This window comes from Aquarana catesbeiana, linkage group LG12 (assembly GCF_042186555.1).
Source record: "Aquarana catesbeiana isolate 2022-GZ linkage group LG12, ASM4218655v1, whole genome shotgun sequence".
NCBI classification, from domain to species: Eukaryota; Metazoa; Chordata; class Amphibia; order Anura; family Ranidae; genus Aquarana; species Aquarana catesbeiana.
Genome location: NC_133335.1, coordinates 33845447 through 33870315, shown reverse-complemented (window position 1 = coordinate 33870315; position 24869 = coordinate 33845447). Strand labels below are relative to the sequence as shown.

Below are 24869 nucleotides of genomic sequence, written 5' to 3'. Positions count from 1 at the left end.
TTCAACTATTGACATGTTACATTTCAGAAAATTAAGTGCAATGTATCTAGAATCACCTGTAAGTGGAGAAAGCTGAAAAGTAACAAAAAAGAGTAGAATACAAAAGAGGCACAATTGTTGCACAGATTCAGCTTCCAACATGTAACACATTTGAATGTATTATAAGAGCCATGACATTTTCTGCCACTTGATTGCCATTCTACACAGTGACAGAGTGACTTCTAAAAATTATATTATACAGTAGGTTTGAATTTTAGAGCAAAGTCTCCCCATCTGACAGGCCCTTTAGGGTCCATTGCCAATTCTCTGTTATGGCAGCACTTTTACAATTGCTATGTATGTTGTGCACCATTATTGTCAATGACATTGTTTCCATGAGTGCGTTTTTTTTTTTTCGTTTTTTGTTTTTTTAGGTTTCAGGTTTTCCAAAATGCTCTCACTACCATTTTCTCTTATGGTTTGACTTCAACGGTACCATATATAAAATGCATGCAAAATTCACATTCCATGCATTTTGAATGCATTTTAGTTAGGTCATAGGCCAAAAAATGCACATAAAACACACATAAAGAGCCTATGTAAAACCCAGATGCTTTATTGCTGATGTTTAGTGTTACGGAAATGATGTAAACCTCTGTCTGGTGTAGCTTAAAATGGATGTAAACCCAATTCATGACATTTGAGCTAGGAACATATATCTGCAGTGTTTCTCTCTCCAGAGCTCTAAGTCCTGTGTCTTTCTGCTGCTCTGTTCTTCTGTTATCCGCATGATGACTTCTGACAAGTTCTCCGACAACCGAGATAAAACCAGGCTGAAATATGTGTCGGGATGGGTGCTATAAATTGAATGGCAGAGAGCTGGTTTATTCACAGCACATTCCTTCCTTTCTTTGCCTATGTGGGAGGGCGGTGTGCCTTTCCTCCAATCAGCTGTCACACAGTGTATGCCAAGACTACACTCCCAGTGCTGAACAAGAAGAGAACATTTAAAACACGTTCACTTTCTAAAGAATATAGCAAGCTGAAGGCAGATGATATACATGTAAAACATATGTAGGGAGATTTTGTTTCATCTCTGTGTATCACCTGAGGCTGTTCACTTCACTGGATATATATGTGAGGGTTTACATTCACTTTAAAAGGGGTTGTAAAGGTAAAAGCTTTTTCACCTTAATGCATTCTATGCATTAAGATGAAAAAACATCCGACAATACCAGCCCCTCCGTTTTACTTACCTGACCCCTCAAAAGTCCCGCGCTCGCCCCCCGACATCCTCTTCGCCGCTCAGCCTGGCCGTTGATTGGTTACAGTGGATGGATTGAAAGCAGCGCAGCCATTGGCTCGCGCTGCTGTCAATCACATCCAATGACGCGGCGCGCCAGGGGGCGGGGCCGAGTGATACAGTGAGCGGCTATGGCCGCCGGCTGTATCACGGGAGCGCGCCCGCAAACACTCAACACCATGCGAGGGAGCTCGCATGAAAGTGCTGAGTCCTTGCGGGGGGGAGACGAGACGGCCACCGAGGGACCCCAGAAGACCAGGTTCAGGGCCACTCTGTGCAAAACGAGCTGCACAGTGGAGGTAAGTATAACATGTTTGTTATTTAAAAAAAAAAAAAGAAATGTATCTTTAGTGATCCTTTAGGGTGGAGCTCAGCCGCATTTATTTTAGCACCTTCAGTGTTCCACTCCCCCCCCCCCCCCCCTCAGCGCCCCCTAATACTTGCCCAAGCCCAATCTCCATACAGTGATGCGCATGAGAGCCGAGGCTCTCCTGGGTCTCTCGCTCCCCATTGGCAGAGATGCAGCAACAGGAGCCATTGGCTCCAACAGCTGTAAATCAAAGTTGGTAAGCCAATGAGGAGAAAGAGGGGGAGGGGCCTCAGCTCCATGTCTGATTGGACACACAGAGCAGCGTCTCGGCTTCGGGGCCCCCATAGCAAGCTACTTGCAATGGGAGCACTCGGCAAGAGGGACGGGTGAGGAGCGCCAGCGAGGGACACGAGAAGAGAAGGCTCTGGGCTGCTCTGTGCAAAACCACTGCACAGAGCAGGTAAATATAACAAGTTTATTATTTTTAAACAAAAAAAAAAAAAACAAGAATTAATAAAATTATTAATTTAAATGAGCCCTAATGTTGTTTATCCTATTACCTGAAGGCAGTTGCTTCTGTTAAAAAAAGTTTTTTTCTGCTAAACCACCAAATACTGTGCTAAGCAGCGCTGTGAAGGTTAACAGGCTGCCACTGCTACTGAGAAAAGTTGCATAAATAAACAAAGTTGAATAAAAAATAATTTATGGAAAGGAAAAACACTGCACCTGAACTTGTAAAATATTTGATTTTTCTGTGCTATTACCTACAAAGTTTTAGGTTACTAACTTACTGACAAGGTCACTAAGTTTTCTTTCTATACGCTTCAATTAAAGGCCAGCTCCACCTTTATGACCGTGTTATGTGTTACATCCATATTTAGGGGTGTAACATTTAACACGGTGCCAAGCCGGCCCCTGACTAGAGTTGCCAACTGATCCCTTTAAACCCGAACATATATTAATTACGGTACACGGGTTCTGTGGCTGATTAAGGTGGTAATTAAACTCACTTGGTGCCTTATCTGCATTAAATTAGCCTCAGAACCTGTGTAATTCATATGTGTTCGGGTTTAAAGGGATGGGGTGGCAACCCTACCCCTGACCCCTAAAACTGCCCCCTCTCACAGCATGCAGGGGTTATTCTTCACCAGCAGCTGTCAAGAGTTGAAATCGGCATGCACAGCCGCATTATTTATTCACAGATTTCAGGCTGGGTTCACACTGCTGCGGTGGCAGACATCGTATGTGATTCGCAGCGCACTGCTGTTCACATCACATGCGATGTCTGTGCTGTGCGATATCAGCCATACAGATAGTATGGCTGATATCGCACTGCATTCGGTCCAAACTCGCACAGGACCCTTTTTTTTTTGTTCGGACCAGAATCGGATCGCATGGGTGTTCACACCCATGCGATCCGAAAATGTCCGAATTGTCAGTTCGCAGTGCGATATGCGGGCTGAACTGGGGGTGTCATTAACATTGTATGACACTCCCCAGCAGTTCGCATATGGCAGTGTGAACTGCCGTGCGAGTTGGTGCAATGCGGGAACGCACCAGGGGGCGGGGCAGTAAATTCGCTGCGTTCCCGCACCGCAGCAGTGTGAACCCAGCCTCAATGTGAATATTTAAAGCCCAACTCCGGGCAAAAGAAAAAAAGTATACTCATGCTCTGCGGTTAACTGCTTGTTTTTCTGTAGGGGATTGGAGAACGGAGATTTACTTGCCTAATCCTCTGATCCTCAATGCACAAGACCAGAATTAGAAAATTTGGAAATTTGTAAATTCGAAGTTTGAAAATCCAAAAACCCGAAAATTCAAAAATCTGAAATAGTAACTAACTATTAAATTATAGGTATTGTAATTTCCTTTCAAGTTTGACTGTCAGTGAACGTAACAAATACGAATTTATCCGAAGTTACGAATTATCCAAAGCGAATTCTGCATCTAAACAAATGGAACGGAACAAATTAATAATAAATAATAATAATAAAACATTGTTATTTATTATTATAAATTCATTACGTTCCATTCCATTTTTTCGGATCATTCATAACTTCGGATAAATTTGTATGTGTTACGTTCACTAACAGCCAAATTTGAAAGGAAATTACAATACCTATAATTTAAAAGTTACTAGTAATTACCAATAGTTAAGTTATTATTAGTTAACTATTATTTCAGATTTCCGAATTTTCAAATTTACCAATTTACGAATTCACTAATGTACCAATGTATGAATGCCCGAATTTACGAATGTCCAATTTTATCGAATTTACGAATATTCGGAAAAAATTCGTTAAACAAGTTTTCGTTAATTCGGATATTCCTAAACGAACGAAAAAAAACGAATTCGGAACGAAACGAATTGCACATGCCTAGTTCTCAGCTCCTGTTCTCAGGGCCCACTAACAGGCCCAGGTTTGCAAGATAACTGAAGTACATCACAGGTGGTATAATTTGCTGTTCAGTGATTGCAGTTTTCTAGTCTGCATCTCCCCGAGGTAATACTTAAAATCTGGCCTGTTAGAGGGTCCTGAGGACAGGAGTTGAGAACCACTGCTCTAGACAAAAATTATAAGTCCCAATTTCCACCACAGCAGACAGACATGTCATTCCCAAAGAACACGAGTGCAGCGATCACCTCCCTTGTAGTCAGATGACACTTCCTCCAGTTCTCTGAATAAAAGGCTGTAGCTTGGTATGCGCACAGAGCTGGAAGAAGAATCTAGTAGCCTGGCATTGCATATGTTATGCACTAATCATGGTTGCAGTGCTTTGCAGGCTGATTTAAAAAAAAAAACATATCAGAGCAAACTATCACTGTGGCTTTTTTTTCTAGTTGCTTTGATAGACAAATGACCTGGGAATTGAACTAGCCGAAAAATACTGGAGATTATTTTTGGAGAAAAGTTGTTTAACCACTCGCCGACTGCTGCACGTCTGCACAATGGCAGCGGTGGGCAAATGGGCGTACCTGTACATTACCTTTAATTAGCGGGCACGCCCGCGGCGTACAGCGTGACCGGGACCCGCGGACTCAATGTCTGCCAGTCTCCCGGCGATCGTGTCACGGAGCCGCAGAACAGGGAAGTGCCTATGTAAACAAGGCATTTCCCCGTGCTGCCTTGTGTCATGACAGAGATCACTGCTCCCTGTGATCGAGAGCAGTGATCGCTGTCATATCAGTGGAAGCCCATCCCCCCCCCCACCACAGTTAAAATCACTCCCTAAGACACACCTAACCCCTTCATCGCCCCCCTAGTGGTTAACCCCTTCCCTGCCAGTGTCAGTTACATAGTAATCAGTGCATTTTTATAGCACTGATTGCTGAAAAAAAAATGGCAATGGTCCGATGTGTCCGCCATAATGTCGCAGTCCCGATAAAAATCACAGATCGCCGCCATTACTAATTTTTTAAAAATTAATAATAAAAATGCCATAAAACTAACCACTATTTTGTAGATGCTATAACTTTTGCGCAAACCAATCAATATACGCTTATTGTGATTTTTTTTTTTTTTTTTTACCAAAAATATGTAGAAGAATACATATCGGCCTAAACTGAGGAAAAAATTGTTTTTTTATATATTTTTGGGGGATATTTATTATAGCAAAAAGTAAAAAATATTGTTTTGTTTTTTTTTCAAAATCGTCGCTCTTCTTTTTTGTTTATAGCGCAAAAAATAAAAACCACAGAGGTGATCAAATACCACCAAAAGAAAGCTCTATTTGTGGGGAAAATAAGGACGTCAATTTTGTTTGGGTGCAATGTAGGGTTGCCACCTCATCCCCTTAAACCCGAACACATATGAATTACACAGGTTCTGAGGCCAATTTAATGCAGATTAGGCACCAAGTGATTTTAATTACCACCTTAATCAGCCACAAAACCCGTGTAATTATTATGCGTTCGGGTTTAAAGGGATGAGGTTGCAACTCTAGTGCAACGTCGCACGACCGCGCAATTGTCAGTTAAAGCGATGCAGTGCCGAATCGCAAAAAGTGCTCTGGTCAGGAAGGGGGTAAAATCTTCCGGGGCTGAAGTGGTTAATCACCTACTCACAGCCTTCTCTACATCAATAGCTAAAGCTATTGATTGCCAGAGGAGTAATGTTTGCAGCAATGTGCTCACAATATGCTGGGGTTAAAAACAGACCCTCATAAATCACTTGTATTTGTTTCTTCAGCTGTTGAGAAGTGTGGTGTGTGGGGTTGTGTTACTTGACCTTTAATTTAAGGCTTTATACGCCGCCGCTGGGTCTATGAGATTATGGCCATTCCATACAGAGCAGATGTACAGGTGAACTGTCCAGCCACAGACTTCTTGCATCCCGCAACCTTCCTGCCTTGGGCACATACTGCCCTAAACGTTAGTAAGGACCGGTTCACACTGCTGCGGTGCGAATTTAGCGCAAATTTGATCCGATTGCGTTGCGAATTTTCGTTGCGAATTCTTTATGTGTTCTGGCGAATCTACTGCGATTCTACAGCAAATATTGCATCAAATTCGCAGCGCACGCGGATCAAACTCGCACAGGACCCTTTTTTGTACGCAGCTTAGATTCGCAACGCATTGATGTGAACGGCGCTAATGTTATTTAAATGACTTGCGAATTTGAGCGATCGCAACGGCTCAAATTCGCAATAGAATTCGCAGCAGTGTGAACCGGCCCTAAAACACTCGGTGTGCACAGCTTATTTCATTAGGGTGTGCACCCCAAAGCTCAAAACACACACTAACGATCACTCACAATGTTCATTCAGAAAGTGAAGGGGCCGGTAAATTACATATTTACTGGCCCCTTCCCCCACTCATCCTAAAACATCCCCTTAGCAACAGCCGGTGGGAGAGGAGGCAAGGGAAGCTGGCAGCGCTGTGGGGGGGGGGAGGTGGGGGGCAGGGCAGTAGGGGGAATTCTGTGCTGCACAGGGTGATTAGGGTGTGCCTGGGCACACCTGGCACACCCTGTGCGCACACCTATGACTCGGTGCACCATCCAGCCGCAGCAGCTTTCAGCCTCCCATAGAGTTTTTACAGGCTGCTGGTAACAGGGCTGGATGGCTTGCCTGTGCCGTCCACATAAAATCATAGAAAGCTAAAAGGCACAGGGGCTAAACACCCGGTGTGCAGGAGGCTTAAATCAACTTCATCTAATGGTCAATAAGGGCTCGCTCACATGTGCAGCAGCCCTTGCCACCCCTTTCAAAAGCGATCCACAGTTAATCGCTTTTCATAGGTGTCTTGAAAGACAATGACGAGGTGATATGTCGCCTCTGCGCTGGCCTGTAAATGCTGCACCACGATTGGGTGCATTGCACGGCCCAATAGACTTGCATGGGTCACGTTCGGTGGCAGTAAGGCTCGATTCACATCTATGCATGTTGCTTTTGAGCGTTTCTGCAGTGCTTTTTGCGGTGCTTGCCGCGTTTTTGAACATGAGTTTTTGCCGCGTTTTGCGTTTTTTTTTTTTTACAGTGTTTTTTATATACTGTATACAGTGTAAAAAAAAAGAAAGAAAAAAGACGCAAAACGCGGTAAAAACGCGATACTTGCGTTTTTGGATGCAGGTCCATTGAATTCTATTACATGCAAAACGCTGCATTTTGCATGAAAAAGTCCCCGACCCTTTCCAAAAACGCAAAGGCACAAAAATGCATTGATGTGAACATGTTCCATAGGAACCCATGTTAAAAAATTCCCATGCATTTCTGCAAAATGCATCAAAAAACGCGCTAGTGTGAATAGAGTCTAACACCTGTTGAATGGGAAATACCTTTTAATTTTTGCTGCAGCCACAAAGCACAGCATCACAGCCGTGGCATGTGTACAGCCCTGAGCACGGTGGATATAAATTAATGATTTTTTTTTTTTAATTTAAATCGGATTTTTATTTTTTTATTATTTTTATCAAATGCTTTTGGAGTAAAAATATATCTAAAGATAGTTTTCTATTTAAGATACATTAATAAATTGCATTTATTCATCATGAAATGGAGCTCAGTTGTGTAGCATGAGGCTGCATATTCTGCAATATTTCCATTTTTAGTAAACTCATTCAATGAATCCAAGCTCTGCAAGCTGGGATAAGGTGGCTGTCAGGAAGGTGGCGGTCAGCATTGTATTGCATAGCACATATACATCACTTAGGATAGCGAGTCACGTAATATCACTTACTTTCAGGGTGGATATAAATCAATGATTTTTTTAAAAATAAAATCAAAAATAATTTTTTGATTTAAATCGGATTTTTTTTAATTTAAATCGATTTTTTTATTTTTAGTTTTTTTAATCAAATTTATTTTAATAAAATGCTTTTGGAGTAAAGATCTATCTAAAGATAGTTTTCAATTAAAGATACATTAATATTTTAGTTTATTCAGCATGAAATGGAGCTTATGTACCATGAGGCTGTATATTCTGCAATATTTACATTTTTGGTAAACTCGTTCAATGAATCCAAGCTCTACAAACTGAGATAACATGCACTGCGTTGATACCTTCACACAATTGTACAGTAACCATGAGATAAACCAAAGTTCAGGAATATTCCTTTATCCCATTGTTTTGTAAATCTGTGTACACTACAATCTGTACGATTCAATCAGTTCTGATATCGCTGTTTTACTAACCTGACAGCTTATTATTCTAAATGGGAAATATTCATTTTGTTTGCACATATTAAAGATTCTAACCAACAAGAATAAGTCCTTACATTTAAAGAGCAGCTGTCATTTCAGATCCACCCTGGCAGTGCCTGTTAGCGGGCGTCCGCTCACCTGCTGCCGCCACGTCCCTCACCTTGTTGTATCACTGCCCCATCACCAGCCGTCCCATTAAAATGAATGGGACTGTCAGTGAGTCCACAGCTGGTCCGAGGAGGAGATGACAGTTGCTCTTTAAAAATTATGATTTAAGTCAAATCCGCCCTGGCCCTGAGCATTGCATGTCAGTGTTCAGGTGGGTGGTCTGGGGGAGGGGGGGCACTTAAACTTCGGCTCAACTCCTGGCTACACATTGGAATGAAGTCTAAGGCGCAGCGGTGCTGCATTTACAGGGTTAAATCAGGCAGTAAGGAAGCGACATTGCCCCCTCACTGCCTGTCAAACACCTCTGAAAAACGATCCACTGTGGATCACTTTTCAGAGAGGGGGAAAGGGCTGCCACATGTGAACGAGAACCTTACTGAGACTTGCAGACACTTTCAGTTGCCCCCCCCCTGATTCTCCGCAGAACATTGAAATTGAGGGCGTTCTGTAATGTGAATGCCAACTAGCTTTGGTGGTGGTTTTCGATTCATTATTCCCTCGTGTCTCCTACACTTTACTCTTTGTCCATCACTGTGATGGACAGGTCCTTTAACCAGTACTAAGGCACATGAAGCATTTTAAACTGGTCTAAAGCCAGCCATAGATGGATCGAATCCTGGCCGGTTCAGCAGGGACCAGCCAAGATTGTATCCATCTATGGGCCAGCTGGTTGTACTCCATTGATCGACTTTAGTACAACCAGCCTGTCAGATACTATTTAATGCAATCACTGCCGGCGGCTATAGCCACCAGCAGTGACCATTGTATTCTGAGAGCAGGGAAGGCTGCCCGCCAGCAGAACACAATAGCACTACGGGAGGGATTGACTGACTGTGTTCATGGGGGAATCGAGCAATTCGTAAGGAAAGAAATTGCATAATCTGTGGGCTGCTTAACCCCTTAAGCCCCGGACCATTTGGCTGGCCAAAGACCAGAGCACTTTTTGCGATTCGGCACTGCATCGCTTTAACTGACAATTGCGCAGTCGTGCGACGTGGCTCCCAAACAAAATTGACGTCCTTTTTTCCCCACAAATAGAGCTTTATTTTGGTGGTATTTGATCACCTCTGCAATTTTTATTTTTTGCGCTATAAACAAAAATACAGCGACAATTTTGAAAAAAAAAACGCAATATTTTTTACTTTTTGCTATAATAAATATCCCAAAATATATAAAAAAAACACATTTTTTTCCTCAGTTTAGGCCGATATGTATTCTTCTACATATTTTTGGTAAAAAAAAAAAAAAAAAAAAAATCGCAATAAGCGTTTATTGATTGGTTTGCGCAAAAGTTATAGCTTCTACAAAATAGGGGATAGTTTTATGGCATTTTTATTTATTTATTTATTTTTTTACTAGTAATGGCGGCGATCTGCAATTTTTATCGGGACTGCTACATTATGGCGGACACACCGGACGTTTTTGACACATTTTTGGGACCGTCGTCATTTATACAGCAATCAGTGCTATACAAATGCATTGATTCCTGTGTAAATGACACTGGCAGTGAAGGGGGTTAAACACTAGGGGGCAGTGAAGGGGTTAAGTGTGTCCTAGGAAGTGATTCTAACTGTGCGGGGGCGTGGCTACATATGACACAACACTGATCACCGCTCCCGATTACAGGAAGCGGTGATCAGTGTCCTGTCACTAGGCAGAACGGGAAAATGCTTGTTTACATCAGCATTTCCACGTTCCTCCTCTCCATGAGACGATCGCGGGTATCCCCGCAGACATCGAGTCCGCGGGACCCGCGATCACACTCACGGAGGTCGCGGCGGGCGCAAACCGCTTCTTAAAGGGCAACGTACAGGTACGTTAATCTGTCTGTACGTACCGTTCTGCCGACGTATATCGGCGCGAGCCGGTTGGCAAGCGGTTAAAATCTAATGTATCTGTGACCATACAGAACTTAAAAAAAAAAAAATGCTTGCAAATATCATTTTGGTAGCAGTTTGGTAAATGAATGAGCCAGCAGTCTGCATCACAGTGTATATTTATTTCTAAGTGTATATTACTGTGCATAGTTCAAGAAAAACAGAGCCAGTGATTGTATGACACAGAGGACCATCATGTGCGACAGATTGTTTAAACAGTCATAAAGAGCCACTCTGTAAACACAAATTGAAGTAATCCTTTACTGCAGGGATATGCAATTAGTGGACCTCCAGCTGTTGCAGAACTACAAGTCCCATGAGGCATAGCAAGACACTGACAGCCACAAGCATGACACCCAGAGGCAGAGGCATGATGGGACTTGTAGTTTTGCAACAGCTGGAGGTCAGCTAATTGCATATCCCTGGTCTACTGAATACTTCTCTCAACAAAGACATGTGTAAAGGATTTGCATAATGTCAAAAACCTTATTTTGAAAATACCATCAAACATGACAGGTGGTGTTTAAAGTAAACATGAAAATGTCCAAAGTTCCAGTAAACTACACCTATCAGAGTAATGCCGCGTACACACGATCGGACATTCCGACAACGAAATCCTGGGATTTATTTCCGACGGATGTTGGCTCAAACTTGTCTTGCATACACACGGTCACACAAAGTTGTCGGAAAATCCGATCGTTCTGAACGCGGTGACGTAAAACACGTACGTCGGGACTATAAACAGGGCAGTGGCCAATAGCTTTCATCTCTTTATTTATTCTGAGCATGCGTGGCACTTTGTGCGTCGGATTTGTGTACACACGATCGGAAATTCCGACAACGAAATCCTGGGATTTATTTCCGACGGATGTTGGCTCAGACTTGTCTTGCATACACACGGTCACACAAATCTTGTTGTAAATTCCGAACGTCAAGAACGCGGTGACGTACAACACGTACGACGAGCCGAGAAAAATGAAGTTCAATAGCCAGTGCGGCTCTTCTGCTTGATTCCGAGCATGCGTGGAACTTTGTGCGTCGGAATTGTGTACACGCGATCGGAATTTACGACAACGGATTTTGTTGTCGGAAAATTTGAGAACCAGCCCTCAAATTTTTGTTGTCGGAAATTCCGACAAAAAAAAATGTCCGATGGAGCCTACACACGGTCGGAATTTCCGACAACAAGCTCACATCGAGCATTTGTTGTCGGAAATTCTGATCGTGTGCACGCGGCATAAGAATGTCATATTCTCTTCTAATGCCCCGTACGCACGGTCGGATTTTCCGGCGGGAAAAGTGCAATCGGATTGTGTTGTCAGAAATTCCAATCGTGTCTGGGCTCCATCGGAATTTTTCTGTTTCCGACACACAAAAGTTTGAGAGCAGGCTATAAAATTTTCCGACAACAAAATCCAATCAGTTAAATTCCGATCGTGTGTACACAAATCCAACGCACAAAGTGCCACGCATGCTCAGAATAGTCCTAACGTACGTGTTTTACGTCACCGCGTTTAGAACGATCGGATTTTCCGACAACTTTGTGTGACCGTGTGTATGCAAGACAAGTTTGAGCCAACATCCGTCGGAAAAAATCCATGGATTTTGTTGTCGGAATGTCCGATCAATGTCCGACCGTGTGTACGGGGCATAAGAGGCTTTGCATAGGTGTCTGTTGTGAATCCCTTATGAAGGCAATAAAAAGCTTTGAACTGACAAGATTTTTATCAAATAAATCTCAAAAATTTAATAGTATTAACAATAGTTTACAGTTATGTGACTGACTATTTATTCCCTGGTTTATGATTACAGTGATAACAGTAGCAGCGTCCATTGGGGGTGTTCAGAAGTTCTGGGACTATGGAAATAAAAGGAAATTAAAAGTGGTGCTGTTGCTCATAGCAACCAATCAAGGGTTGACTTAGCATTTTGTGAAGTTTTTAGAAATAAAAAACTTGGGATACAATGATTTGCTTTCTATAAATTGCCCATTCACACCAGAGACTGCACATAACTGCACGTTTTTTTTTTATTACATGTTTACATGCAATTGAAGCTTGACCTGCTTTGCATGTGTTTTGTGCTGTTTTTGCAGTGTGTTTTTCAATACGTTTTTGGGCTTGGCTTTCTTGGCTTAGAGGCATGGTGCGGTGCATTGCAAGCGCATTTGTAGCACGTTACCTGCGTTTGTGCTGCGGAAAAATGCAGTATACTCAGCTTTTTTTTTTAACTGCACTGCAATGCTGTGAACTATGCCCATAGGATTACCTTGATTTTGGGCTGTCTATGCAGTTGGAGTGCAGTTCAAAATGCATCCAACTGCGTTCGTTGTGAAAGGGCCCTAACACCACAGATGTACCCATCTTCCTTTTGTCATAGATCAGTCTAGGGTTGCCACCTTTTCTTCAAGTCAAACCCAAACGCTTTAGCAGCGCACAGCAATTTTTTTTCTTTTTTTTTTACAGCATATACTATGCAGTACATATATTTTGTGATTTAAATAACATTTATAATCATATGAAGTTAATCACAAGAGTCCCCTCTTACATCAGAGTCCACAGAGTTCCCCTTTTAAACCTGAATCCGCACAGTTCCACTTTTACATCTGAACTTGCATAGTTTCCTTACACTGTAAGGGGGGACTCTGCAGACTCTGATGTAAGGGAGAACTCTGGGGACTCTGACCTAAGATATGCTCCGGGAACCCTGATTTAAGGGGAAACACCAAGCACACATTACACTCTTGGCTTAGACAACTGCAGACAGCAACCTTGCTGGGAAGCCAGAGTCCGGTCTGATTAATGTGTCCGGGTTTTAGGTGGTCTGATTTCCGGACACATGATTCAAAACCCGATCTGTCCAGGTAAATCCCGGACATGTGGCAACCCTAGATCAGTCTCATTGTGGCTTTTTCTCTATATATATATATATATACACACCGTATTTATTGGTGTATAACACGCACCACAATTTAAGAGGGAAGTTTCAGGAACAAAAACTTTTTTTTAAATAAACCACTTTGAAGCAAAATAATGGTCAGTGAGCATCAATGCAGCCTGATCTGTGCCCATCTGCAGCTTCAGTGCAGCCTGATCAGTGCCCATCTGCAGCTTCAGTGCAGCCTGATCTGTGCCCATCTGTAGCTTCAGTGCAGCCTGATCTGTGCCCATCTGCAGCTTCAGTGCAGCCTGATCTGTGCCCATCTGCAGCTTCAGTGCAGCCTGATCTGTGCCCATCTGTAGCTTCAGTGCAGCCTGATCAGTGCCCATCTGCAGCTTCAGTGCAGCCTGATCTGTGCCCATCTGCAGCTTCAGTGCAGCCTGATCTGTGCCCATCTGCAGCTTCAGTGCAGCCTGATCTGTGCCCATCTGCAGTCTAATCAGTGCCAATCTACAGCATTGCTCCTCACTGCAGCCTGACCAATGTCCATCTACAGCCTTGCCGAAATATAGGCTGCCACAGAGGGGAAGGAGGGGACGAGCGCTGCCAAAATAGAGCCGGATCTCCTGTGTACTCGGCTCAGCGTCACGCCCAGTCCCGCCCCTTGGCCCGGATCCTATGATGGACATAACGCCGGTCCAATTCCGGGACTTCAATTCTAGGAGCCGTCCAGGGGGCGGGACTGAGCGTGACTGCGAGCCGAGTACACAGGAGATCCGGCTCTATTTCGGCAGTGCTTGTCCCCTCCTTCCCCTCGGTGCCAGCATATATTGGCGTATAACACGCAGACATGATTTTCCCCCTATTTTAAGGGGGAAAAAGTGCGTGTTATACACTGATAAATACGGTATATATAGATATCTATATATAGATATCTAGAGAGAGAGATATCTCTATATATAGATATCTCTATATATAGATATCTATATATATGTTTCTAAATACATCTCTATCTATCTATCTATCTATCTAGAGCAGTCGGAAACTATTGCTATTGCAACAGACTTTGGAACGTGATTGGTTGCTGTTTTTTTTTTTTCTCGCAGTTTTCATAAGTGGAGCTCCAATCAACCTAACTTATCAGAATGTCTGCAATATCGACAGTAATTGCTGCAAAGGATCCAGTCTAACCCCAAATTGGGTTCTACTACTGTAGAGTTGAATTCATTTGATAGTGAGCAACATTGCACAGGTCTTATTTTAGGCTTTTTAGTGCAGAAGGTCACATGCAAAATATGATTTTTTGCACCTAAATGCTGAAGCTTGATGCTTCTACCATTAGCCCGGGTTCACACCATAATTCGCTGCGGACCGCACAGGAGCGCTGTGCGTCCCTGTTCACCGTTTCAGGGACGAATCAGGGCCGATTCTATGCCTGAATTCGGCCCTGAAACGCAGCCAAAGACGCACAGCGCTTTTGTGCAGTGCGCACCGCAGCCGCCCCGGAGATATGTGAACCGGCTCCATAGGGAGCCAGTCACATTCTCCTGCTATGCGAATTAGATGTGCGGAAACGCACATCTAATTCGCATAGGTGTGAATCCGGGCTTAAATAGTGTGCATGGACACATAGGATAACACTATTGGCTTCTAGAAACAGAAAACAAAAATGGTCATAATAGCTTCTAGGAGCTTTAAAAAAAAACGCTAGTGTGCATGGAGCCTTTTTGTTTTAGTTTTGCATAGGGTAGGGAAGGGTTTAGGCACTTATCAGGTTTTATCTCTATTCTATTAAGACAGACTTCCCTTCATTTCCTGTCCTGTGGGCTCAACAGGAAGCAAAAGGAAAACCCCCTGAAGTGAAGGAGTTCCCTGGAATAAGTGTCCCCAGTGGAGGATTATCCCTCCATTCCTGTTCTTGTGACATCTAAAAATTTAGAACTTTCTCTCAGTTTCAGTCCTGGTGGCAGCGGTAACCAGGGCACATAGAAAGGGGTGAATCTCCCTGGCAGAGACACAGACAGCAATAAAAGTCTGACAGGGGTTCTAATCTTTCCCTATACTATCGAAAACTAAAAAGAGAAAAAAAAAATATGTAGGTTTAGAATTACTTTTATAAAGCCACCTTAACATGATGAACATGCTATTCAGACTGTTCAGACATGTGAATTTTAATACAAAGTGCCAATACAGGAAGCACTTCTGAATCACAAAAGTGACATATAAACCCATGATTACCCTGTTTCCCCCGAAAATAAGCCCTACCCTGAAAATAAGACCTACAAGGACTTTAACTAGGGCTTATTTGGGGGGTAGGGCTTATATTGCAGCCATCACCGACAATCACGCTAGGTCTTATTTTCGGGGAAACAGGGTATATTACACCAAGGGAGTTCTTTACGAAAGGCAAATCCAAGTGCACTTGTAGTGTAAAGTGTAAGTGCAGGCGCTGTAAATCTGAGGGGTAGATCTGAAATGAGGGGAAGCTCTGCTGATTTTATCATCCAATCGTGTGCAAGCTAATATGCTGTTTTTTATGTTCCTTACATGTCCCCCTCAGATTTACAGCGACTACACTTCCCAGTGCACTTGTAGTGCAAAGTGGATTTGCCTTTTGTAAATAACCCCCTCCAAGTTTTTAGGATCCCAAAGTTAGAGCTTTAACCCCTCACACTGTCAAATGATAGAAATACTGGAGTCCAGTTTCCACATGTAATCCTGAATTATACCTTAGGTCTCATGCACACTGGACGTTTTTACAGCTTTGGCATTTTTTTTTTATTCCTGCCTCAACTCCCCTGCATGTTAGCCTATGCATACTGTAGGTTTTTAGCAGCATTTAGTGGCATTAGAGTTTAGAGACAGGAAAAAAAAAAACACTGCCAGTGGGTCCAGGGTTTCTTGTTTTAAACTATACCCCTGAAGAAAGAGGATTACATTTTCACTCCGAAACGCGTTGGGTACAGGAAACACTAGTCCGTTATATGTATTCTGATTTGTATGACAACACTGGAATGTTTATTCTCAACATGTTTTTTTATTAAATGTTGTGTATTTTTCATATTTCAATAAATACTTTTCATATTAGAATATACTTTTTTACCATTTTGTGCCTTAAAAGTCCGCCACCTGGGGATTTTGTTTCATTGCCAGTGGGTCCAGGAGCAACAAAGTTTGGGCAGAAAAAACGCTTGATGCTTGATACTAGCCCATTATGCTTTTACTTTGCAGACCATTTGGGGAGCAAAAGGGGAAGTAAAACCTATCAAGGTTTACTTCCTCTTTAATAGTCAGTGTGAAGGGTTGAAGCTCTGACATTGGGATTTTAAAAGTGGTGTATTATGATCATGGATTTAGATGAGCTCCCTGTATTGGTACTTTTAAATTCTTTTTATACCCATAGGTTAGTTTTGTGGTAGCTGACTGCAGAGCGAGTGCAGACATCCATCAATTCCTTTTTGCACCAAATTGTTTTTATTTTTTTATTTTTGGATAGGGTGGCGAGGGATTAGAAAAGCTGTCTGCCCTCCGTTAGGGAGATTCATCCTCTCTATTTGTCCCGTTTACCATTATAATTGAAAGTGAAAGTAAAAGAAAATCACACATATTGGGTTGTCGCCAGAAAAGTAATACAGTGGAACCTCGGATTACGAGCATAATCCGTTCCAGGAGTATGCTTGTAATCCAAAGTACTCGCATATCAAAGCGAGTTTTCCCATTGAAGTCAATGGAAACAAAAATAATTTGTTCCGCATTGACTTCAATGGGATGCAATACCGCATGCGGCCAGAGGCGGGGGGGGGCACCGTAGAGCCTTGGAAACGACCGAAAAGGCCTGAGGACACTTCGGCTGACCTCGGCAAACCTCAGAAAGACTTCCTTCCCGAGATTTTCCGAGGTCAGCCGTGCTGTCCTCTGGCCTTTCTGTGCTTTTCCGAACAGCGCCGATCGGCTGCGATCGGCAACATTCGGCTCTGCTCGGCTCCGGCGCCCCCCCCACCTCAGGCCAAAAGCGGTACTGCACACCGCTTTGGCCTGTGAATCGTACTCGTTTTGTGAGACAACACTTGCAAACAGAGTTATGATTTTTAAAAATACAGTGCTCGTATTGCGAAACGCTCATTAACAGCGTTACTCGCAATCTGAGGTTCCACTGTAGAGGGGAAATCTTCCAATGGGGACACTAGTTATGGTGATCTGGGGGTCCCCGAGAGATTCCCTCGATTTGCAGGGATTTCCTCTCTTGGAACAGAAAGTGAAGGTAAACCTCCTCAATGGGACATAGATGGCAAAAATAAACTTTACAAGTTTTTTAGGTTCTACTTTTAATACCTCTTATTTAAAATATTATGTGAGCTGAAGTCATACTTATGTAAACTCGCCCTAAACTGAAAGCATGTTTTTGCTGAATTTGTAGCTTTGGTAATGAAACTCCCTAGTATACTACTGGCTTGAATACTGTTTAACCCTATACCTGGCAGACCCAGCAATATATATATATATATATATATATATATATAATATCTGTAGAGAAAAAAAAAATCTGCACAGTGCTTGAGTCTTCTACAGATGCCATTGCACATTCTCATGTAGTGCCTGGGATACCCCACCGTTCAGTGCAGACCTATCTGCGGTACCTGAATCAGAATCCTGAACAAAAAGCCCCGGTCACGTAGATCTGTACACTAAACTGCAAGTGATAAAAGTCCTAAAAATATCAAAGCTATTTCTTTGTGGTATCCCCTATGATTCAGTAACTTGTCCTGTGACCAGATACAGAACGACCCTTTTTTATCTTTTCACATGCAGAAAGTTTGGAGTTTAATTTCTACCTTTTAGTAGCTAACTTGCGTTAGTTAAGATGCAAGCTTTCAGGGATGCCTTAGATCCCTTCTTCAGGTTTTATATGATTCTCATGCAATTCTCTTTTCACATGCACTAATGTGAACAACCCAATACAGTGGAACCTCGGATTACATAATGCATTCCAGGAGTATGCTCATAATCCAAAGTACTCGCATATCAAAGCGAGTTTTCCCATTGAAGTCAATGGAAACGAAAATAATTTGTTCCGCATTGACTTCAATGGGATGCAATACCGCATGCGGCCAGAGGCGGGGGGGCGCCAGAGAGCCTCGGAAAAGGCCCGAGGACACTTCGGCGGACCTCGGCAAACCTCGGAAAGACTTCCTACCCGAGATATTTGCCGAGGTCAGCCGCGCTGTACTCGGGCCTTTCCGGGCATTTCCGAACGTGACGTTCGGCTCTGCTTGGCTCAGGCGCCCCCCCCCCCCACCTCAGGCCAAAAGCGGTACTGCACACCGCTTTGGCCTGAATCGTGCTAGTTTTGTGAGACAACACTCGCAAACCGAGTTACGATTTTTAAAAATACAGTGCTCGTATTGCGAAACGCTTGTTAACCGTGTTACTCGCTATCCGAGGTTCCACTGTACTCCCTCCAGACTATTTTTTTTAAACCGTGTAGAAGTAATTATTAGATCATGTATAACTACATTATAAAATCTGAAACCAGCAACGTAGAAGTTTTATCTTCACCCAAACATATTTAAAGTGGAATTCCAGGCTGTTACCTAACTATGCCTAAACCTGCCCCCACTCTCTCTTGATTCCTATTCCAACTACCTATTCTGAGTGCGCTCTATTTCGGTCACATGATCTCCCCACTGGTTGGCTGCAGGGGAGAAGAGAGATTGCTGACAACGGCTAAAATGCCTGAGTGGTGACATCACCCATGGGCTTGGTATGGGGCATCCATTGTTGGCTGTCCCTCCTCTCCCCTGAAGCAGCTGCTTGGAGCTGATCACATGACCAGACTGGAGCACCTTCAAAATAGATAAGTATAAGCATATAGGTAGTTGAGTAGAAGTTAGGAGAGGGGTGGGAACAAGTTGGAGCATAGTTAGGCAATAGCCTGGATTCTACTTAAGCTGCTGAGTACAGCTTATAAAAATGGGTAAAGTTGGTTGGAGATATATATCTATATATAGATATATAGAGAGATATATCTATATATAGATATATATTAGAGCTGCACGATTAATCGTTAAAAAAATCATGATCTCGATTCAACCCCCCTCACGATCTCTATGCAGAATTTCCCGATTCATTCATGTAACAAGTGTAGAGAGTTCTCTGCTCACTCAGCTGTCAAAATAAAAAGAAAAAAAACAGGCAGTCTGCCAAGTTTTTCACAACAATGTCGCACTGGTAGAGAACTATAAACATTGGAACTTTTCGTTCTTAGATCAAAGGAATGAGAGAGAGAGAGAGAGAGAGAGAGAGAGAGAGAGAGAGAGAGAGATCTAGAGAGAGAGAGATCTAGCGAGGGAGAGAGAGAGAGATCGAGAGAGAGAGAGAGAGAGATATATCTCAAGAGAGAGAGAGAGAGAGAGATATCTCAAGAGAGAGAGAGAGAGATATCTCAAGAGAGAGAGAGAGAGAGAGAGATATCTCGAGAGAGAGAGAGAGATATCTCGAGAGAGAGAGAGAGAGAGATATCTCAAGAGAGAGAGAGAGATATCTCAAGAGAGAGAGATCTAGAGAGAGAGAGAGAGAGAGATCTCGAAAGAGAGAGAGAGAGAGAGAGAGAGAGAGAGAGAGAGAGATCTCGAAAGAGAGAGAGAGAGAGAGAGAGAGAGACTTTTTTTTTTTTTTTTTTTAGCAGAGACCTTAGAGCAGTGACGGTGAACCTTTTATTCTCTAGGGCAGTGATGGCGAACCTTGGCACCCCAGATGTTTTGGAACTACATTTCCCACAATGCTCAACTAACACTGCATGAGCATCATGGGAAATGTAGTTCCAAAACATCTGGGGTGCCAAGGTTCGCCATCACTACCCTAGAGCATGGGGTGCTCAACCTGGGGCCTGCCAGCTGTTGCAGAACTACAAGTCCCATTGCAAATCTGACAGTTACAAGCGTGACCCCCAAAGGTAGAGACACGATAGGAATTGTAGTTTCGCAACTGCTGGAGGGCCACATGTTGGCCCTCCAGCAGTTGAGCACCCATGCCCTAGAGAATAAAATAATGGTTGTTGCAATATTTTATGTCACACGGTATTTGCACAGCGGTCTTTCAAACGCAATTTTTTTGGGGAAAAAAAAATACATTTCAATGAATTAAAAAAAGAGACTAAACAGTTAAGTTAGCCCAATTTTTTTTTCTTTTCTTGTGTGTAATGTGAAAGATGATGTTACGCCATGAGAGTATCAAATTTTAGCCAGAATCGTGCAGCTCTAATATATTAATATATATATATTTTTTTTTTTTATAAATATTTTATTTCTTCTTTAAATATTACAGTGTTTGCCTGAACTTTTGCAGTGCCTTTACTTTGGTCAAAAATATGCATTAGAGCAATGTTCAGTTAGACTTTGCTCTCTTTTTATGTCCACACTTGTCAATGTCAATGTCCTATATACCTCTAGCATGTAGCATAAATAAAGATCCACTATGTAACACATACCAAAGATAATACATTTCAGCAAATCACTGTTCATTTCTCTTTTTTTATGTCTTCTCGGTGAAGTCATTGTGTTACAGATGATTCATGAACACACCAATGTCACTTTTGTGGAAACATGCATGCTTAACAAAAAAAAATGCCCTTTCATCCAGCGTCAGTATATCTATGACAATTGTTTCCCTTTGTCAATAAAGCACTGCTTGTTTTAGTACAAACCTGAAACCACCAGAAAAAGTGATGTTTTCCAATGAAACATCAAGATCCAAAAATCTCAGAATCCCAAGCTGATCAAATAAAGTGGATCCAGCTTTGCTCGCTGTCCTTCGGCATGGTCAGTGTGTGGCTTCTTGATGTATATGTATAGTTTCTTCCCTGATTGTTATCCCAGAATTCCTTACCAGCCACATCGTATCTTATAGCGAACTGGATGGCCGAGCAGATTTGTAGGAGAAAAGGCGGTAATGTGATTGTAAATGCAAATCTATCCAAATTCAGAATGCCGTGGTTGTCATTGCTTTGCCAGACCGCAGGCACGTCGCAATGGGTCTTCCAGTTGGTGAATGAATACCGGACTGTCACTGTCTTTTCAAAGGCCAAATTCAGAACTCGGACGGTTCCAGAAATCTCCAGCTCTTCCGAACTGTTGACGTGCTCCAAGCAAACGCAGTATTGCCGCAGCCTGTCCAGGAAATCTTCGCAGTCCGCTGGCTGGTTGAAGTCCGGTTCCAGATAATGGATGGACACTTCCAGATCTTGGCTGCAGCACAGGTCCGAGTTAATGGAGAGTCGGGAGAGAACGTGGAGTGGAATATATGGATTATCGCCAGCATTGAACACCTTCACCTCTTCCAGCTCCAAACCAAGCGAATCGACAAACCGGACTTTGTGGCACTGGGGGCGGCACTTGGCGGCGGTTCTCCTCTCCGGAGAGCTGGGTAGAGATTTCGTTCTGCGGCGTATAATCGGGCGCAGTTCCGGGTCGCAGCTTTTGCCCAAAGCGGTGTGTGACCTTAAGGGGTCACGGGGTCTCCCCTGTTCTTTGTTGAACCTTGTCCCCGGGGCACACAATCCTTCTGCCAAGCGCACATGCTTGTAAAGGTCATTAATAGAACCTAAGCTGCGAGGGATGCCGGGGTCAGCTTGTTTGTTGCAGCTTCGAGACGTTAGGAAAGGGTGTATTTTGTAAGACATGACAATGTAATGGTTACAAAGTCAATCGATGTCTTTTGGCTTCACATCACAGTGCAATCAATCCAGTTCCTGGTTTTCCTCAGTGCACTGCTCTCTGCAGACAGAAAGCAGCAGCTTAAACCCGGTCTGCGTTTGAATGGGATTTTTTTTTTCACACAAAAAGCCCAACTGATCGCTAATTTGTAGCAGTGCGTGAAATCCAGCCCACCTTTAGTCCAAGTCCGGTGTTTCATCAGATTCGGCAACCCGTCGGAATGTGGAACGGAAGTGACGTTCCGTCGCCGCCATCTTGCTACACCCCGCACTCCTCCATAGTAAGGAGAAGGGGGAAAGCGGACATCTTGTTACACCCACCGGAGTTTTGCATTTGACACTTCTTTTTAATAGTAAACTGAGTTATATCGTGAAATACAGTACTTAGAACTCCGTATGAATGTTTAGATGTTGAATTTTAAAAAGCAGCGAACTTCTATCAGATTAGCAAACCTGTGAGGTCAGCGGGCTTGCCGCTGCTTTTAAAATTCAACATCTAACCAGTCAGACGGAGTTCTAAGTACTGTGTTTCACTATATAATCTCAGTTTACTGTTAAAAAAAGTGTCAAATGCAAAACTCCGGTGGGTGTAACAAGATGTCCGCTTTCCTCCTTCTCAGTGTATCCATATGATGGAGGAGTGCGGGGTGTAGCAAGATGTCCGCTTTCCACTTCTTGGTGTAAGCCTTACTTATGGAGGAGTGCGGGGCGTAGCAAGATGGCGGCGACGGAACGTCACTTCCGTTACATGTTCTGACGGGTCGCCGAATCTGACGGAACACCGAGATTTAATACAGCAGTCCGTGCACACCCCTTCAATAGGAAGCACTTGCAGCGATAGCTGACCTTGTAGATATAATACAGTCCCACCTTCTCTTACTGGCATAAAGCTCCACTAGAGGACATTGTCATTGTTCTTGCGCTCTGTAGTCATTGGCTTGCAGCCAATATATATAATTGTGATGTCACTCTGTGATTTTTCTTTCTGAGCAACAGCAACTGGGTGGGGGGTTTTGCCTGCTGGTAACAGTCAGTTGTCCTTTTTTAGTGATTGGACTATTGCTTCACCTGTCCCAGTGTATTAGCACGGCCTCTGTAGTCTTATGCTGGCCATACACTATACAGAAAATCGGCCAAACCCATTTTCGAAAAACGAACGTTCGACCGTGACCGCAAACGATCGTGCCATCATATAATGTCCGATAATCTGTTCAGTGGATATGAATAAATAATTTTGTGTTCGTTTTTTTACATATACCTAGTGCAGGCAGTTCGGACGGGAAACACATTAACCTTGCAATTTATCGTACGTTCGGCAGAAATTTTCCAAACATGCCGTTCGTTTTTTTTCCACAAAAACGTCACAAACGATTATCGATTTGTACCCACTAACTTGCCGAAAAACGAACGAAGTGTCCATACGAACGATTTTTCGGCCAATTTTTCGTATAGTGTATGGCCAGCATTAGACACCATCTTTACACCGTTAATAATCGCTTCAGCCCCGGACCATTTGGCTGGCCAAAGACCTGAGCAGTTTTTTCCGATTCGGCACTGCATCTCTTTAACTGACAATTGCGCGGTCGTGCAGCGTGGCTCCCAAACAAAATCGACGTCCTTTTTTTTCTCCCACAAATAGAGCTTTCTTTTGGTGGTATTTGATCACCTCTGCGGTTTTTATTTTTAGCGCTATAAACAAAAAAAGAGCAACAATTTTGGGAAAAAAAACGCATTATTTTTTACTTTTTTGCTATAATAAATATCCCCCAAAAAAACATTTTTTTCCCTCAGTTTAGGCCGATACGTATTCTACATATTTTTGGTAAAAAAAAAAAATCGCAATAAGCGTATATTGATTTGTTTGCGCAAAAGTTATAGCGTCTACAAAATAGGGGATAGATTTATGCCATTTTTATCAATTTTTTTTTATTTATTTTTTTTACTAGTAATGGCGGCGATCAGCGATTTTTATTGTGACTGCGACATTATGGCGGACACGTCGGACAATTTTGACACATTTTTGGGACCATTGGCATTAATACAGCGATCAGTGCGATTAAAAATGCATTGATTACTGTAAAAATGGCACTGGCAGTGAAGGGGTTAACACTAGGGGGCAGTAAAGGGGTTAATGTGTGTCCTAGGAAGTGTTCTAACTGAAGGGGGGAGGGGATTGTGCAGGGAAGCTAACAGATCGCTGTTCATCCTATTAAGAACAGAGGATCTGTCAGTTCTCCCCTCAAAGAACCGGAAACTGTGTTTACACAGACAGCTCCCGGTTCTCCGTGTGCCCCGAGTGATCGCGGGAGCCCGGCGGTGATCAAGACCGCCGGGCACTCACATCAGAGCGGGCGGCGCGCACCGAGTGGCCACAGGGCGAAGTGACGTTACATAACGTCGTTTCGCCCAGCCGTGTTATCGTGCCGCAGTACAAATGCGGCGGCTGGTCGGCATGTGGTTAAAAGAAGGAAGATCAGTGTGAATTGTGTGTCTAGATCTGAGCGGGCAATTCTAGAGTGCAAACCATGTAGTCTGTCATTTTATTTCCTTCTAATGCAGGGGTCTTCAAGCTATGTCCCTCTAGTTGTTCAGGAACTACAATTCCCATCATGCCTAGCCATGTCTGTGAATTTGCAGAGTCTTGCTATGCCTCATGGGACTTGTAGTTCCGCAACAGCTGGAGGGTCGTAGTGTGGAGATCCTTGCTCTAATGAATACTTTTTTTTTCCAGCCTTGTTCACTTCTGTATGATGAATACGGCTGAATTGAATCAGATGGGTGGGAATTTATTTCAAATCATGTATGTTTTGGCTGCACATGCATGTTACAAATCGTGTTTTAACCACTTGCCGACCGCCGCACGCCGATATACGTCGGCACAATGGCAGCAGTGGGCAAATGGGCCTACCTGTATGTCCCCTTTAATTGGCGGGGCCAGCGGGCGCATGCTGCGTACAGCGTGACCGTGCCCGCGGACTCGGTGCCCTGGCGATCGTGTCA

The 24869-nt window shown here is 43.2% G+C and overlaps 1 protein-coding gene across 2 annotated transcripts; it reads right to left on the bottom strand.

Annotated features, from left to right (window-relative positions):
- PPP1R3D (protein phosphatase 1 regulatory subunit 3D) lies at positions 1 to 22096 on the bottom strand. 2 transcript variants are annotated; one of them, XR_012236866.1, is made up of 2 exons: positions 20646 to 22096; positions 1 to 967 (listed from the first exon to the last, which is right to left on the bottom strand). XR_012236866.1 is itself a non-coding variant. In XM_073607542.1 (1 exon), the coding sequence occupies exon 1, from the start codon at positions 21834 to 21836 to the stop codon at positions 20934 to 20936; it is 903 nt and encodes a 300-aa protein (XP_073463643.1). In that variant the 5' UTR covers positions 21837 to 22096; the 3' UTR covers positions 16634 to 20933. The 2 variants fall into 2 exon arrangements, 1 of the variants encoding a protein (XP_073463643.1); XM_073607542.1 differs by lacking the exon at positions 1 to 967 and having other exon boundaries at positions 16634 to 22096.
- Positions 22097 to 24869: the final 2773 nt, after the last annotated feature.

What these genes read in the sequence shown, in the direction of transcription:
- PPP1R3D (XM_073607542.1), bottom strand. Translation starts at nt 21,836, where the DNA reads ATGTCTTACAAAATACACCCTTTCCTAACGTCTCGAAGCTGCAACAAA.